A 16,791-nucleotide genomic window follows, 5' to 3' on the forward strand; every position below is an offset into this window, starting at 1 on the left:
TTTATTTTCTTTATAACTTTTGATATGTGATGTTGCTCTTCTACATAGACTCATTTTCCTTTGAAATCTACTCTATAGAAACTATGTAATCCTTCAGTTCTTAGTGGGAAACATCCTCCAATCTCTCTGGCCTCTGGGTAGTATAATAATAATAATTTATGTTGGAATCAGTCTCTTTAACACAGCAGGACAATACACCCAACTTCTCTCTCTTGAGCTTTGCAGCCTTCACACCAATAAGCAGGAGGACAAGAATAAGCAACTTAAATGTTACACATATAAATATATACATAAAATTATAGTTAAAGTCCTGTAAATTATGATGAAACAACTGTATGAAATAATAGTCTTATATAATATTCTTCCTACAGGAATATATAACTTACCCAATATCGCAAAACTTAATAAGTAAGATAAATTAGTATGGTAACCTTAAGTAACTGAAATAACTCAGACCTACATGTTTAAAAGACTGTGGACTGTGACAATTGTTTAGCCTGCACACTGAAGTTAGCATTAATCAAAACATTTGTGCTTTCTTCTCTTCTACACTGCAAATGAAACATGGAAAGTCAAAGATTTGGAAACTCTTACTTTTCTTTGGAACGTGGCTTAAAACAAAACTGCAGAAAAAGCTTGAAGCCTGTTCTGGGATTAAAATTATATTATCCATAACCACCATTATAAAATGTGCATAATAGGCCTACAGATAAATGTTTAAACATGAGATAATACAATTGAAATGAGCTTGAACACACACACACACACACACACACACACACACACACACAGGCACACACAGCTAATGCCAGCACCAGAAGTTATCCATGACTGATGTGACATGGGGGGCTATTTGAAAACCACGTCCATACATCCTGACACTGAAATGTCAGCACCACAGATTAATATACTTTCTCAAATACTCTACTGGGGCTTCCTTAACCTTAAACATGCCTAGGGTAATATTCTGAGCCTGTCATATTTTATTACCAGCAACGAACAAGTGGAATAATTGTTTAGGTTATTAAAGCCGCCCTCCGAGCTGCTTTAAATTTTTTTTTAATTCATCCATCCATCATTCCATCATCAGCTTTAGGTGCTCACAGTCTACATACCAGGTTTGCCAAGCATATAAGTAACCTCTGGCATCCTCCTTATAATGAACAATACAGTGGTCTGGGGTTAAAATTGCACATCTGTCTTCGTCCTCCAATAGTAATCTCTAGGATTAGATTGTCATTACTGTTTAATAAGAAGTCTGACTGTGGATGTAGGTAAGAAAAGCACATTCACACACTAATGTTTATTTAATTTCCAAACATCCTGTCTCTGCTGTCTAAGTCTGATTTACTCTTATTCTGCCTTGCCTGCCTGCTCATTATCACTCTTCAATCACACAAGTCACATTGTGTAAATTAGACCTGCATCTTCGTGACAAATGATTTTCATAAGTCATCGCAGGGGTCACCGAGGTGGCAACCAACCTACTGTACAGCTACTCCATCAGGCATACGTGTCACAGTCACAGGATCGTGATCGAGCATTAATCACAAGCCCACTAAATAAAAAAAAATGAAATAATAAAAAAACACATTTACATATAAAACTCATATGTTGTAAGTGAGGATATTTGTGATGATGTAATTTGTATAATGTAATAATAAGACTAGATAATAAAACAATATTTTGCTCTATAAACCTATTTTCCAACTAAAATACCAAAAGTGTATAATACAAGCAGTTAAATTATGCTATAATGCCGCCTAGTAAATTCAATAATTCACTCATGTTTCCAGCTTTTTTATGTTAAAACAGAACAAAAGTTAATTTGAAACCCAGGTGAAACATAATAATACTTCTGCAAAACATTTCACTCATATCACCACAACTTATTTAAATGGCGACTCTGCTGTTTCATAAATCAAGTGTGAAAGAAACAAAACCCCTCGAGGATTTTTCATATTCTTCTAAGTTTCCTTTTGAACTTCAGCTTTGCAACATACAAAAGCAGATCACTGTAACACACAGACAAGACATTTTCTCCCAGCACTGTAATGATTTAAAAAACCACATGAGGGCACTATCAGCCTTATTTAAACAGGAGCTCTGAGGCTTTCCAATATCCTAACTTCACTACAGCACAAAATCAACTCACACTTCACACAATGAGGAAATGACTTCACTACTATTCAATAAACTGGAGTCGAACATAATCTTTAATATTGGTAGAAGAGGAAGCTCTTCAATTATGTATTATAGACTCAGGCTTTACCCTGTAAACAGCATTTATGCTTGAGGCCATCATCTGCTCATGGCAACATGATCCCAAGGTCCTTTCATGAATGAAAGGATGGTAGCCTCTAGGGGGATAAGGTTGGAAATATTCCCATAATTCAGCAGCGGCGACCTGCTGTGGCCTGACCAGCTACTCTAGCCAGGCTACCGAGAGAGACTGAGACAAACACAGCAAAAAAAAAAAAAAAAAAAACCTGAGCCTGGGGCAGAGAGAGACATACTGAGCTCATACTGGTGCCGAAGCCTTGTGTTTATTAGAGCTTGAGGGAAAAGGAGCACACTGTTTCTCCATCGAAAACACAGAGGGGAATGTTTCCTGTGTTGATTCTTGTTTTATAGGAAGGGGATGATTAATCACAGTTGGACCATGGGGAGTGACATTTAACTAAAGGTATTTATGCAACTTTGACAGGTAAATAAATGAAGAAATGCCATTTTTTTTCAGATTTTGGTGAAGACAGACAGCCTTCTCTGCTTGCTCACTGTATTGAAGTCTCAAAACCCGGATCCCCATCGCTCAGAGCTACACCACACAGATGTATATAGATCATACATGACATTCTTCGGAGGATTCAACAACATCTGATAAAACTACACGCTGAACTTGAATGACAGGATGTTCTGATATGTATTCCAGATATAAAGAAGCAAGAAGCTACTTTCTGTACTCGTGGGAAGTACCAGAATTTAGAAATAGTTTGCAGGTGCATCCAAATATGGCTACACAGAAAATGTCTCAGGTCATAATCCTCAACTATAGTAGAAAACTTTTGACACCTGTATTCGTATATTTTTGTTGTTTTTGCTTCTCACTTGTGCAAGCCCCTGTGTGCTTGCACATGTTGTAACACGAAAGTGTGATTGAGGAGAACGTCAGTGGTGCTTCAAGTCTTGGTTTTGGCGAGCAAAACAAAAGCCCCAGTGTGTCTGCACCTGACAGACAGTTCAAAATAAAGACATAACCATGATTCTAGTCTAAATATTGTTGGTCATGTGGCAAATCTGCTTTTTAAAACCCCCCCTTCACTTGCAGGTTCATCATCCAGATGTGGATGTGCGAAGTGAAAGAGACAAAGACAAGAGACATGAGAACAACACAAGAGAAGAACAGAACAAGTGACAGATTTGTTTGATTGTTTTCTGAGCTTTTCTGCAACTTTTTCAGCTTCTTCAAGGCACGAAGTAACAAAGACTTTCCAAAAAAGCTAAAAATACACACAATACAGAAGAGTCTCTCTGCCTGCACAGATGTCCTGATGTTGCTATACAAGCCCATGGCAGTCACCAGATACCCGGCTCGTGTTCAAACCTCATCACTGCCCTTACAAGACAACGGACATCTCTGTACAACTCCGACTTCCACCCCATTTCCCTTGCGCTTCTCAACCCCCCGAACCCTCCCCATCACTTCCCGTCTTGCCTTTCTGCCAGAGACTGTCTATGTGTTGTGTTCAAACTGCAGGGCCACATTTAGACCAGTGGAATATATGTGTTGTGTTTTCCTTTCATTTGCTCTCTCTGCTTCTCTTAGACGTCTTTATTTCTAAGTCATAACAAGCCATGTTCTTGTTTTCCAGCGGTATGAGGACATGCTGGATGATGCAGAATGGGGAAAACAGTTTAGTAGTATTAGTGGCACTTTGAAGAATGCTGAAACTCTCATCGTCTCTGTTGATCCCTAATGTGTTTAAAAAATCCACAAGGACCTCGTTGTGAACATGGGGTTAGTCACATTTTAGCCCACATGTTTTGGTCTGTGTGAGTAATTTCACGGCATCTGAGACACGGCCATAATAAACCCAGCCTTTGATCATTTGAAGAGGAAAGACGGACATTGTGGTGAGCCTTCGTGTACAGAATGTGTGAAATGATAAACCGTATGTATTGGAATGACACGTTAATATTAGAAACAGTACTTAAAGGAATAGTTAGACATTTTGGGAGATACGCTTTTTTGCTTTCTTGCAAAATAGAAAGCTACAGCCAGAAGCTGCTTAGCTTAGCTTAGCTAAGCAGAAACAAGGGTTATATGGAGGTTTTAGAGCGTTTTTAGATACAAATCAATTAGCCAGATGTGCTGGTAGGCAGGATTTGTTATCTTTGGTTACCTGTTTCCCCCCATTTCCAGTCTTTATGCTAAGCTAAGCTCAAGCTTCACCTTTAATGGACATATCGATCTTGTCTAAATATAGGTAAGACAGCGATTAAGCCTATATGTCTTAAGATGTCAAACTATTTCCTTGATGAAAGTACCAGGAAAACTTTTTTCAATCTTTGTTTAATTCGGAAGTCTCTTGAGATACATTATCTCTTTTATAATTGAGACCTGGCCAAAATGGCAGCGTACAAAGTCACATAAAAACACTTTTTAAATGACTGAATGTCATTTACAACAATTACATCCAACACAACAGAACAGGATCTGAGAAATATGAGAGAGATAAAACTTGACTGTTTAAAACAATTACATTTCTCATGAAACATTTTTTTGTGTGATGCTTGAATTCCTGATATGAAAGCAGCATGCTTACAGTAAAATGATAAACACATACTGGGCATACTAGGTACAATGATCTGACTTTCCTTTGTTTTGACTTCCAGTTTCTATTTTTCGGACAAAAAGTCCTAACCCTCTCTCTCTGTACATACAATGCAACACATTTTATTCAAAAGGAGAAATAACATATGCCAACATAAGCACAAAACAATGAAGATGTTACATAGACAGTAATGAAAGCCTCATCAGTCAAGGATGACCTTGGTTTAAAAACAGAGATGTGAAGGTGAAGTCATTAATTATTTTGAGCAACCTACTGGTAACTGCCCCTGAGATTTGAACTTGAGCACATAATGAAGGATTTTAGGTAACAATAATCGTCCTTGTTTTTTACTAGTTTATCTCGCCTCTCATATACTAATCTATCAGAATAATGAGCACAAGTACACATGCTACTGTACTGTACAATCAGTGTTCCCAGAATTGTAACAATACACCAAAGTGACACCATTGTTCACCATGCTAGGAGGGTTGATAGCGAAAACTGTGGTAAACAACATGGACTCATTACTGCAGAACTAAAACAATGACATGGGCTGCACAGTAAGGTTGAAACTGCTCTCCACTCCCATCATGACTTAGGACCATGAATGAGGTTTCCTTAAAAACCTCAGTTTCCAGCAAAGATAATCAAGATACGACATATGACATCCCTTAAGCTAAATCACCACTGGGCACTGGTATTTCAAATTTCCTCTCCCCTCTTTCAACATTTTTACAAAATCTAATACAGCCTGGTCCAGAAGGAAAGACACAGATGAAGACTGTTTGTTGTGGGGGTTGAGTGGAGAGCACAAACACTGAGTCTCATATCTCACGAGAAGTTCAAATATAGTCAGTACATCACATATACTCTGTAGTTACAGTATATCTATATGTGTGTTCTGTGTACAAAATACCCTGACATTTCATATGAAGAAATGACTAAAAAGACCAAAGAAAAATTGCTGTTCGTACTGTAATACCTGGAAACAGGAACTGAGACTGAAAGCAAGCACAATGAGTCAGTGAGACATGTGATGAATTTTTCAGTCTCAAAGCACAAATGACAAGGGATGCTGCCTTGCACTTTGGCATCGATCAGATTCACACAATCCGCAAACAGAACTGCCTTAAGGAATTAAAAATATTTCATCTTCATTTTCATTTTCATCTTTATCTTTATCGTTATCTCATCTAATTCTAGTCATGTGGTTTTTTTCCAAGTAATGCTGGGTGTGGCATTATTATGTTCCACGCACGGCTTCATTTCCCTGACAGATGAACATCGGCTCTCAACCCACAATGGTTCAGTCAGCAGCATAAACATGTTGTTCTAAAAAAACACAACTCAATTGTTTCCATTCTGGGTATTTTATGGCTCATATGCAAGAAATCAAAAACAGAGAAGTGAAAATATAAAGTTTTCTTTTTTTAAAACTTCCCTTCTCGGCGTTTTATTGACACTTTTTTTCCAGTGTCTATATTTATATTCTGGGGATCAGCTGGAATATCTTTGCATTATTTACAGTTCAAAAAACGTCTTATTTATCTTATACTTTGAACTTTGGCCATGTTTGGCATAGATATCTGTCATCATAGCAGTATATAAATAACAGAAAACCAGAAAAAAGCATAATATGTCCCCTTTAAAAAAATACAACCAGACAAATGAGGTTTTTGTGTAAAATATAGCCTAACTGATTAATTGAACAGCTTTTAGATCCATGTGGATGATGTCAGTCATCTTCTTGTGTTAAAGAGCCTATCCCACGACCGAGATGTCTGAAAACTCATAGGAGTCATTACCAAAGCAATACTCCCACACCTGCCTTCTCACCGTAAGATGATCAGATAACGTCAAAACATTTGGGAAAAACAATTTTTGCTCCACTTCACATGTGCTGGTATTATGCCCGACAAAAGTGTGATTTGTTTTCTCCTGTAACACAACCACTTCCAACCATGAGAACTATTAATCACAAGTTGACAAGTTGACTTTGCTTCATTTCAATGTGAGCATGGGATGGCTGCACTGAAAACTGGCCACTGAAAGTACATCAGCAGAGAACTGTTAATCCTCATCTGATGTGGAAACTATTAGATAACCAGCGAGGTTGTGAGCATCCAAAATCACCATCAAGAGTCTTTTAAACAAACCTGTGACACACCTGGACTGTTCATCTGTCAGTACTGGACAACTTCCCAAATTGGGCAACCTTTAACTGACCTTTTACTGACAAAAGTAAGAATGAACTTTCATCACTATCCATCCGCTTTTTGTATGTCCAAAGGGAGACACAATTCATGTGAGAAAATGCCTTAAATTCTTTTTTTTTTCCTCTGCGGGAAAACTGTGTTGGACACACACTAGGGAAAAGATCCAAGCAAATAAAGTTAAAGTTATTGCACACATCCGGTGTTTTCTAAAGGGTTTTAAATGTATCAACTGGTGCTGGTGATGCACTCTGCAACTGCATCTTTTAACAGCTGTCCCCATTTCCCCAGCTTGTGTGGTTTAAATATCTATTCCATATATTCACATTCCTGCCATTGCTCTACCTGGGAAAATAGCCGCTATTGCCTTCTGTGTTTTCATATCTTTGTCTATGTGTTTATGTTTGAGTTTATGTGTGTGTGGTGAGCGGTTGAAATAAATGTCTGAACTTTTAAAAGGAAAATCTAAAGGCTGGTGTCATCAAAATAGCAAACGTCATCATCAGTAAATGTGTCTTTTCATTGGTTTTAATTACAGGTAAAACAAAAGGTTCTTCTTAGTGGAATAAACATATAAAGAGTGGGTGCTAGAGCTGGAAAGTAAGAGAGAAAAAACGTTGTGGGATTACCCAGTAATCCCAGTTTCGCAACATATGACTTCCCTTTTCTCTCCTTTACGCAATTAAATTTCTTTGTTATTTACAGCGTCACGTTTTCTCTTCTCTCTATCTATTTTATATAGCGCCTTCAGGGCATCTTAGGGCATCAACAATCTTGTGCTTGAATGCTGTCTCACAGCCTTTATGGCACATCCCATCCCTCACATACTCTGTCACTCTGTTTTGAATTTTGTCACTAAAGAAGAAATGTCACAAAAACATTTTTTTTTTAAAAATATAGTATGTTTTCAATTATATCTTTTAGGGTCATCTGTCTACAATTTAAACCCATCATCAGATGCACATAAAGTCCAGTCACATTGCTCCTCATACATGCAATCCCAGCAAACAGCAGGCAACACAAACATTGTAACTTCCGTAGAGAGCAGCATATATTAAATTAGTTAATGGCAAAATTGTTCTCTGGATGACTCATAGCACTCAAGACTTCATTTTGCTGCAGACGAGAGTGATCAAAACCATATGTTTTTGTTCCCGCTGTTGCCCAGTTAACAGTACTATCATCTTATCATGTATCTAGTAAAGATAAAAACAAACTAAATTGCTTTTCCTACCTGGAATGACCTCAAAAAGAAATTTCCCCCCTTCATCGCCGTTGGTTGGATGCTCTGTAACTTTGTTTCCAGGTAAGAAAATGGTTCCCTGTGGAGAATAAAAAAAAACAAAACAGGCCTGTCAGAATAAATCCCACACAGAGTATTTTGTTTCAGACATTTGGGACTGGATGCTGACTTAGTGACTGTCTTTTAGATTGTAAATCTGGTAAGTTATGTTCATAAATGTGTGTAAAGTATGAACATTTATGTCGAATAGATACATCAAAATGCTTTATGACACAATTTTAATGTTCCACTTTCACAGTTTCATGTTAAAATAGTGTCTGGGTTTAAGGCCACATAGTCTGCATTGGATTTATAAATGTCATATGAATAATGTACATATAACTGAACATTTGACATCTGTAACAGTTTACTGCACAGATTGCACAACCTTTCCAGCTGTTCTAGTGTTTGTGCTAATGTTTGTTGAAGGAGTTTGCATTGTCATGTGTATCTGCTGGCCCAGGAGGTGGGGTATTAGGTCCCCAGGGACGAGTCTGGGTGATGGAGCTGAGCTGTTATAAAATGTGGCAAAGTGGCAGTATTATAGAGGATCGCCATCTCTCTGCCTCAGCTCTCTCCACAATGATACATCATCTGTGTGACGCTAAAGGCCAGAGATTGTCTGCTTTAAATAGCAGGAGCATCAGCAACTTTTTCCGACCTCACATCACCCTTACTGTCTGTTAAAAAGGGCTGCGGGGCTGATCTGTAAATCTAGTCTTCACAGAGCGCTGGTGTTGCATCATGAAAGACTGACACATGCCACCTGTCATCGACCGGGCCAGAGATAACATTACCGATGATGATGCAGGGTGTATAAATATTCACCTCTTATACTGCTGGACGCAGAAGGGTCACTGTGCTTGTCTGGTGGCAGTAAATCTTTGTGGGTCATACTGTATGAGGGATAGCAGTGACGGAAAGTAAATAAGTACATTTACTCAAGTACTCATGAGGTACTTGTACTTTACCATTTCCTGATACTCTCTGATACGTCCTACAAACACATATTCCACATCGCACTCCTCTCCATATGACAGCTTATAGCTACATGTAAAACATATGATCTGCTCTTTGAATATATGCACTGTTTTAGAATAATCAATCCGACATTATATGAATATTGAATATTGTACAATATAGATGATTTATACGACTTGAACACAATTCAGCTGCCTTATTAGTACTTTTACTTGTAATGGAGTATTTGCACATTGTGGTATATGCTGTCAGGGATTTTTTTTAAAGCAAAAATGCAAAAAAGTTAGAGATTCTGACTTTTTTCTTAATGTTGTATGATTGTAAACTTATTATTTTTGAGTTTTACACTGATCGTCAGGCAAAACATGCGATATGAATGTATCAACTTGGACTTTAGGAAACTGAGATGGCCATTTTTCACTATTTTATGGCAATTTTGGGACCAAACAATAGTCAACAAACAATAATAATTGGTAGATTTATTACAATAATGAGCAGTTAATAATAGTCATCAGTTGCAGCTTTATTTTTCCTGAAGTAAAGAAAAGGGTAAAGACAGGTTCTGAATACTTCTTCCACCACTGAGTTATAGACCAAATACTGGCTAAATCACACACTCAGCAATTTCATAACCCCATTCGAACCCAATTATTTTCCAAACACAAAAAAATATTGTAATGGTAAAAATTGATTAAAACACTTTATTATGTTATTTTTTCTGTCCATTCCAATGGACGGAGAATCTGAACGTGCGAAACCACCTACAGTAAAAATGACAATACGTAGTCTTAAGAGACCTTTTTCAACAAAAAACATGAGTTTATTTATATTTCAATAAAAGTTAACTCATCTCAATGAATAAAGTGATACTTTAAAATACATTGCATATATATTTTGTATTATTTTAACAAACTTTCAGATCCCGCCACCATTCCAATGGACAGATTTTTCTTAAAACGTCTTGCGTAAAAGCTATAAATATTTCATATATTTTGACATATATAAATATTATAACATCTCATGTTTACTTTCAACACAGTTTACACATGAATCATGTACTTTAACAATATATTAAAATGTTTCTTACACTTCCTCCTTGCCTGACAGTCGGCCATGCTTGCTGAAAAAGGGCGTGTGGCTCTACTGCAGTCCACTTTAGATGATGTGGAACACTGTGATTGGCTTATAGACATCCAATCAAATAAGTTTGTGCATTTGGGTGAAGTCTGATAACAGTAATCATAGAGCTCGACATGTCGATTGGGATGGTCGGGGGATCTGAATCAGTTAAGTAATTACTGAGTAAATTACCAAGTGTTAATCCCACGGTATGAGAATTACCCAGCAGTCACTTGACCTGGTGAATAATTACTGCGTAGTTTAATATTCTTCACTTCCCTTTGCTAGCAAATAGTTTCCTTCTAATTAGGGTGGCTGTAAAATGAATTACAAGCAGTTTAAGTCAAACCAAACAACCGGTTGCTGGCCGACCCTTCATGCACTGAAACAGTGACATTTCACTTGATTACAAACTAGTGCCACAATTCAGCATATGATGGTCATTAGAGTGACCTCTATCTGGGTTAATGCTAATGCAGACAAGATGTGCATCAGTGTCAACATCAGTATTAAGGACCAACACACATGAACAGGATCAGAGGGGAGTCGGTTTCCTTCCTGCTGAGAGAGAGAGATCTTTAATGAGCCATAACTGTGACAACCAGGAAGTGGAAACCCTACCTGGGGCCCCAGATGAAGTGATTTAAAGGAGGGTTATAAAAATTGGACAGATATGCTCCAAAGTGGAGGACTGAGGCGGAGAAAGAGCCTGTTTGATGTGGTTGTCAGCAAGAGAATCTGCTTAGCTTTAATATCTCAGGATTAAAAGCGACTTTAAAGAACGTTTTTTTCGGTTAACACAGATCTTTTTTGTCATGCACATTGCACTGATCCTAAGGAAACAGGAGATGACTTCAATGAATGGGTGCGTGTGTGTGTGTAACAGACTTCATGAATGTGTGCCTTTTTGTACTAATATGTTCTTAAAAAAGAAGAAAAGGGCCTGTGTAGTTGCTCCAGTAAAACCGCAACACCATGGATATTCCTCTCCTCCGTATCTTTCCCACAGCCACACTTTACATACTGACATCCTCCCTGGTGGCCTTTTGTTTGCTGCAGACAAACCCAACCACAGACAGAGTAATATTTACCCAGCAGAAGAGTAAAGTAGCCTGGCCCAACCCAACAGAGTAAAAAAAAAAAAAAAAAGAAACTATTTTGGGGTGTTTTCTGCATTTTTATATTGTTGTTAACAAAGATGAGGTCATTTTTGGAAATGGTGCAGTGACACAAACCTTATTATCTTTTCATTTCAACGACAACTCTTCACACACACGCATATGGGACACAAAAGGCTCAGAGAAGTCTGTATGAGGGAAGCAACAGCATGAGGCTCAGTCTTGTAAGCATCAGCGCGCAGCCTGTCAGGGGGCTTTTTTCTTCTTTTTTTTTTCCAAGACTGTGGCTGAACAGTTAGTCCAGCAGTATGCTCCAAATGAAATCAAATTTGTTTAGTTCTCAGACTGCAGGCAAATGCAACAATACAGACTGTGACTCCGGCTCTGTTTATTTAATGGCATCTGCACAAGTTTGTCTGACCAGCCTGCACAAATTGCAGCAATTAAATCGAAATGTGATGTTCTTTTGGTAATAAACCCGATGTTTTATCTCAGAGAAGATGCAAGATTCAGGTTTGTTTGCAGAACTGACAGTTTTAAGGGTAAACTGTTTGTTGTTTTGATTTATAAGATTATCACTGTGTGTCTTCTGCATGGTCATATTTTCCCCATCGTGGCTGTTGTACATTAGGGCCACATTTCATCAGCATATGAAAAAGAAAAAGAGAGAGGGACGAGCCAACAATCTTTCATCCCTTTCTCTCTCTGCGTGTGTGTATTTCCATGTATACTATATGTGTGCATTTTTGCCCTCATGATTTATCCAAACAAACCATATCTTTTTCAATATGGGTCTCCTGGGAAATAAGCAGCTTGTTGGATCAACTGGCGAGCTGCCCCATAAGTAGGTCCCTATGCAGTTCGCCACCATAGCTAATCCATGAGGGCCACTTGTTGTGTTAACCTTTGGATAGGACAAGCATTTGAAATAATTAATGTGACATCTAAGTTTGTTTGGAAGACGTTAGGTGGCTCTTACTGCTTCTTGTTTGAGTTCTTGTTTCCTGAATGTCAACAACAGAGCCGGTGACTGACTGCAATTTTCCTTTAGACCTGTGATAATTAGTTTTTTGGAGACTTGGGGGCAGCAGAAACAAGCTGTAAACATAAAACTGACAATGTGAACGTAGCAAAAGGTTGCCTTTTTATACATCCAGTGCTTAAGGAGCAACATTATAATTTGTTTAGAGTCGTGTCTCTGGCCACCTGATGAATGAAGATGAATAAAGTCCAAAACTCAAACTTGGACGGTGCTTTTAGCTCTATTTTGGTCCCCACCAACTCCTGAGGGAAATATCTGGCTCTTGGCCACCAAATGCTTGACTATGTTCACCAGCTAGTCGCCAACTTTGTCTGTCTGTCGTTTGGTGCTGAGCAGTGGGTTATTATAGCTTTTCACTCATAACAACTGCCTGCTGTGGCCAAAAAAAAAACTATGAAAGTGGTGAGAATAAACCAAAATAGTGAAGTTGCAGACCTCAAAACCAAACCAAGATGCTATGAAGCTCCGTACATCTGAGGGGAAGTGCAGAGTCAAGTGATTATTCTCTGGTTTCTTCACTATGAGCGTCTCCTTCTCACATACACATAGTCCTGTGATCCATTGTTAATGTAAAAATATTAATTAAAGCCGGTTTAAGAATAGAAATTCTCATATCACTGGAATTTCTCCCAGAGTCTGTGTCTCTAGCATGAATAAAAGTTTAATTAAGTCTGAGGTTAAAGTAAAGTGATGACCTGAGCTTGTTAAATGATGATCTGATTTGATAAAGTAGTCTAGAAATAGGACATGTGGCAAGATAATAAAATGCAGAGCCATCTATTGTGCAGAAAAAAATTGATTGCAAACAGATAAATGTTCACATTGAAGTCAATTAACCAGAAGTTATTGGTATAACAGGTCATTTAAGTGCTCATTAAACCTTGGCCAGTTGATCAGCAGCCCTTTTATCCAATAATTACTGTCCTCCAGCTTCAGTGACCTTTCAGACACAGGGAGTCAAACTCAGCAGGAGACCTGGAGACGTTACGCTTTGCCTGTGTGGACTATAGTAAGTGTGTTCGTGCATTTGTCTGTCTATGTTCTTATTCTTTCTCCTATTTGAGCCTTTACTTTTGTCTGTGCCTGCTAGAGGACCTGTTTGTTCAAGTGGCAAAGAGTTGCTAATGGTTGTTCTGCTCTGATCGCTCCACCGAGTCCATCAGTCCAATAAATGTCATCATTACTCCTCGGTTATAAAACAGGTAGCTCTGGTCCTCAGCTCTAACTGGCTGAGCCACTGTAAAATACTCAACTGTGACTGCATAACATTCACTAAAAATATTAATATGCCAGTCAAACGCAATGGGGTGGAGAAAAAAATTGAGGACTTCTCCATTAATTTTTATTTAATTGGTGGATTAACTGTGGGTGAATGATGTGAGAAATTAGATGTAATAAACCAGGAGTAGATGGCAGTCAGGAGATTGATATTAATGAAAGAGGAAAACAAGGGGCTGTTTGCTGTGAGCTGTTTGCTTAAAACTTTGAGTGGCAGACAGACGTGGCAGATGTGATTTAAAACAGTAACTAAAGAAGAAATATATATTTTTTTGGCCACATAGAAGAATGGAAAAACCTCAACGCTAAGGAAACATATTACCTTACGTGGTGGTCTGTACAGTTAGTACACCTAAATGACCTACCACTTAGCCTATAGGTATGTTTGTTAAATTTCAGGGGAAAAATCAGTTAAAGCACAAGATGTATCATCATAAAATAAGGCTTTAATGGTGGCAGAGTATGAGAAAATCACATAATCTCTTATACTAAACAAACACAACACTGGACCTTTTAACAAATCTTTGTGTAATATGCAACAGAAACTGCCACAGAGACCTATAAAAGCAAACAAGGACTGAAGCATGCTTCTTTGACACACACAGTAAATCCATCAAAAACCACAAGATCCCTTTAGACAAAAAAAAAAAAAAAAAAAAAAAAAGAGAGTCAAGAGTGATTTATGTGCAAGTGGCTGGAAACACACGGTGTCCTGTCACTTTCTTGCAGAAATACCTGTCACTGCTGCTGCCGCTGCAGCTGTTACCGCCTGCCTGATGCAGATACCTTTTTATCTCCATCCAAAGAGAACTTATGTTACATATATAAAATTTCATACTGTTACTTCTGCCTAAACCAGAGCTGCTTTTTTGGAAAAACTACCAATAACTGCACAGCACATCAGCAGAGACACCTAAAGGAAAACCTGTCTTGCTTTAAATCTCAGTTTAGTATACCAACAATAGCTCTTACATAATGATTTATTAATATTCATGAAATATACTTTATGTATGGAGGACTATACATAATGTACATTCTCCAGATGCATCGAATAGCTCACTCAACTTCTCTGCAGTGCTGAATGTCTCTCAATGTCTTTAGTTAATCTTATTAAATACAAGAAAAAATTGTAATGTCTTTATGTAACCTTATTAAAGGAGGAGTGCTTTTTTGGCTTAATGAGCTTTAAGGATTTATCTTCTTCTAAGGCCAATAAAATACAAAACATATTCAGACTTGAAGCACCGTGTCATTGTAAGGGCATACTGCTGATCATTCTGCATACTGATGGTGATTAGGCTCGAGTTGTCCTCACTTTTCTTAAGTTGTGGTATGATTTGTGACCAGCATGATGAAAGGCTCTTATTAGGAAATATATAATTCTTCTCACACCTTAAGGCAATTTAGTTAACATGCTTCCTGTGATTTCCTGTGACTACTGCAGCATATTCAGCTGTAACTCTCAGTTCCTGTATATTTGCACCTTTTAAAACTGGAGCACAGCTGCAGGAGACACTTTGGCTTGCAAAGTATACAAATAGCCCCCGACAAAACATAGGGAAGGCATATTCCAGCTCATCAACCATTTCCCAGTGAAATTAGTTTGTGTCTAGTTTAGTTGAACTCTCAGCACAGTGTAGTCACACCTTTAAAACTGGAACACAGCTGCACCAACCACAGAACAGAGAGAAAGCATATTCCCCCTCATCTTGCACTGTAGTTTGGTTATGTTGTGTCCTATACTGAATGAAGGATCGGTTACCAATATCCAAGCATCAAATAATAAATAATAGCGGACACCCTTACTGTTGCAAGTTTAAAATCACTCCACGAAGAATAAAGTGGTCCACAGTCCACAAATCAAACTTGACTGTCACAGCTTTATTAAACCAGGGAGAAAGAGAGAGATGTGTGAATTGAAACATCTCTTAGCAGACTGCATGGAGCCTTCAATGATAAACATCCTGGGCTCTTGGAATTGTAACAGGCTATCAAGATAAAAACGAAGCTTAGATATACAGTATATCTTCTAAAGTGATAATGTGATGAAGTTTAGTTCAGCTAAACCAAAGGAAATAACGACACAGATAAAAAGATTAAAAAAAACGTTTGGTAGGTTGTATGAATGAACATACAAGCAAGAATGTGCACAGCAAATTTCATGGCAATGAATGAATGAGATATCTTGCATGTAAAGTTTAGTTTTATCTGGAGAGAGGAGATTTTGAGGACATGATGAAAGCAGGGTCCCTGCCTGGGGAGCATGTATATGGTACCCATTCATTTTCGAGATACCTTGTCATGGACCAGAGTCTTGGTCAATAAGAATATCTGTGCAGTCTATAGAGCAATAGTGGTTTTATTACACCACTTTGCAAAGTCCTGAGATTTATAGCTTTAATAAAAAAAAACTATTTTTCCAAGCTGTGGCCTGGTGAAACAAAACTCTTATAAAAAAAACATAGATGCAACAAAATCCCATAAATCTGCAGGAGTAATTTTGGACAGCATTTTGTATCAGTGGAGATGCTACTTGCATGGTCTGTTACTGTTCAGGGGACATATAATCCCTCTGCAATAGACATATCCAAAAACATCTCACATAAAAATAGGAGCAGTACTTTTGCATTTGTGTGATACTGTACAGTTACATTGCATTGACTAATCTGTGGCAGTGTGAGAAAGGAGAGAAAGGTTATTTGAAACGTTACCTATAAAGCATCTTTGGATTTAGTTAATTCCGGTACATTGTGTGTGTTTGTGTGTATGTTTAAAGTATTTGTTGTCTGCACGTATATAGTGCATTATCAATAAGTCCTTGAACCGCAGCGATCAGGGTTGAAGTAAGGCTGCATGAAAAAAAAAAAAAAAAAACATCCAGAAGAGGAGACATCTTTTGTGCATTTCTGATACCTGATTCTGC

At 37.9% G+C, this 16,791-nt stretch overlaps 1 protein-coding gene across 2 annotated transcripts in view; it reads right to left on the reverse strand.

Moving 5' to 3' along the window:
- The window catches only part of arhgap24 (Rho GTPase activating protein 24), a 71,803-nt gene that overhangs the window by 35,914 nt on the left and 19,098 nt on the right, over positions 1–16,791 (reverse strand). The window contains exons 1-2 of one of the 2 annotated variants that reach the window (XM_067575000.1): positions 9,159–9,178; positions 8,283–8,370 (exon numbers count right to left, since the gene is read on the reverse strand). Coding sequence is in view for 1 of the 2 variants with exons in the window: in XM_067574997.1 (XP_067431098.1) it covers positions 8,283–8,370 (88 nt within the window). In the remaining variant the exon portion in view is untranslated. Of the gene's footprint in view, positions 1–8,282; positions 8,371–9,158; positions 9,179–16,791 lie in introns of those variants that run through there. The other variant, XM_067574997.1, reaches the window with a different exon arrangement.

This window comes from Thunnus thynnus, chromosome 19, assembly GCF_963924715.1.
Source record: "Thunnus thynnus chromosome 19, fThuThy2.1, whole genome shotgun sequence".
Classification (NCBI taxonomy): domain Eukaryota; kingdom Metazoa; phylum Chordata; class Actinopteri; order Scombriformes; family Scombridae; genus Thunnus; species Thunnus thynnus.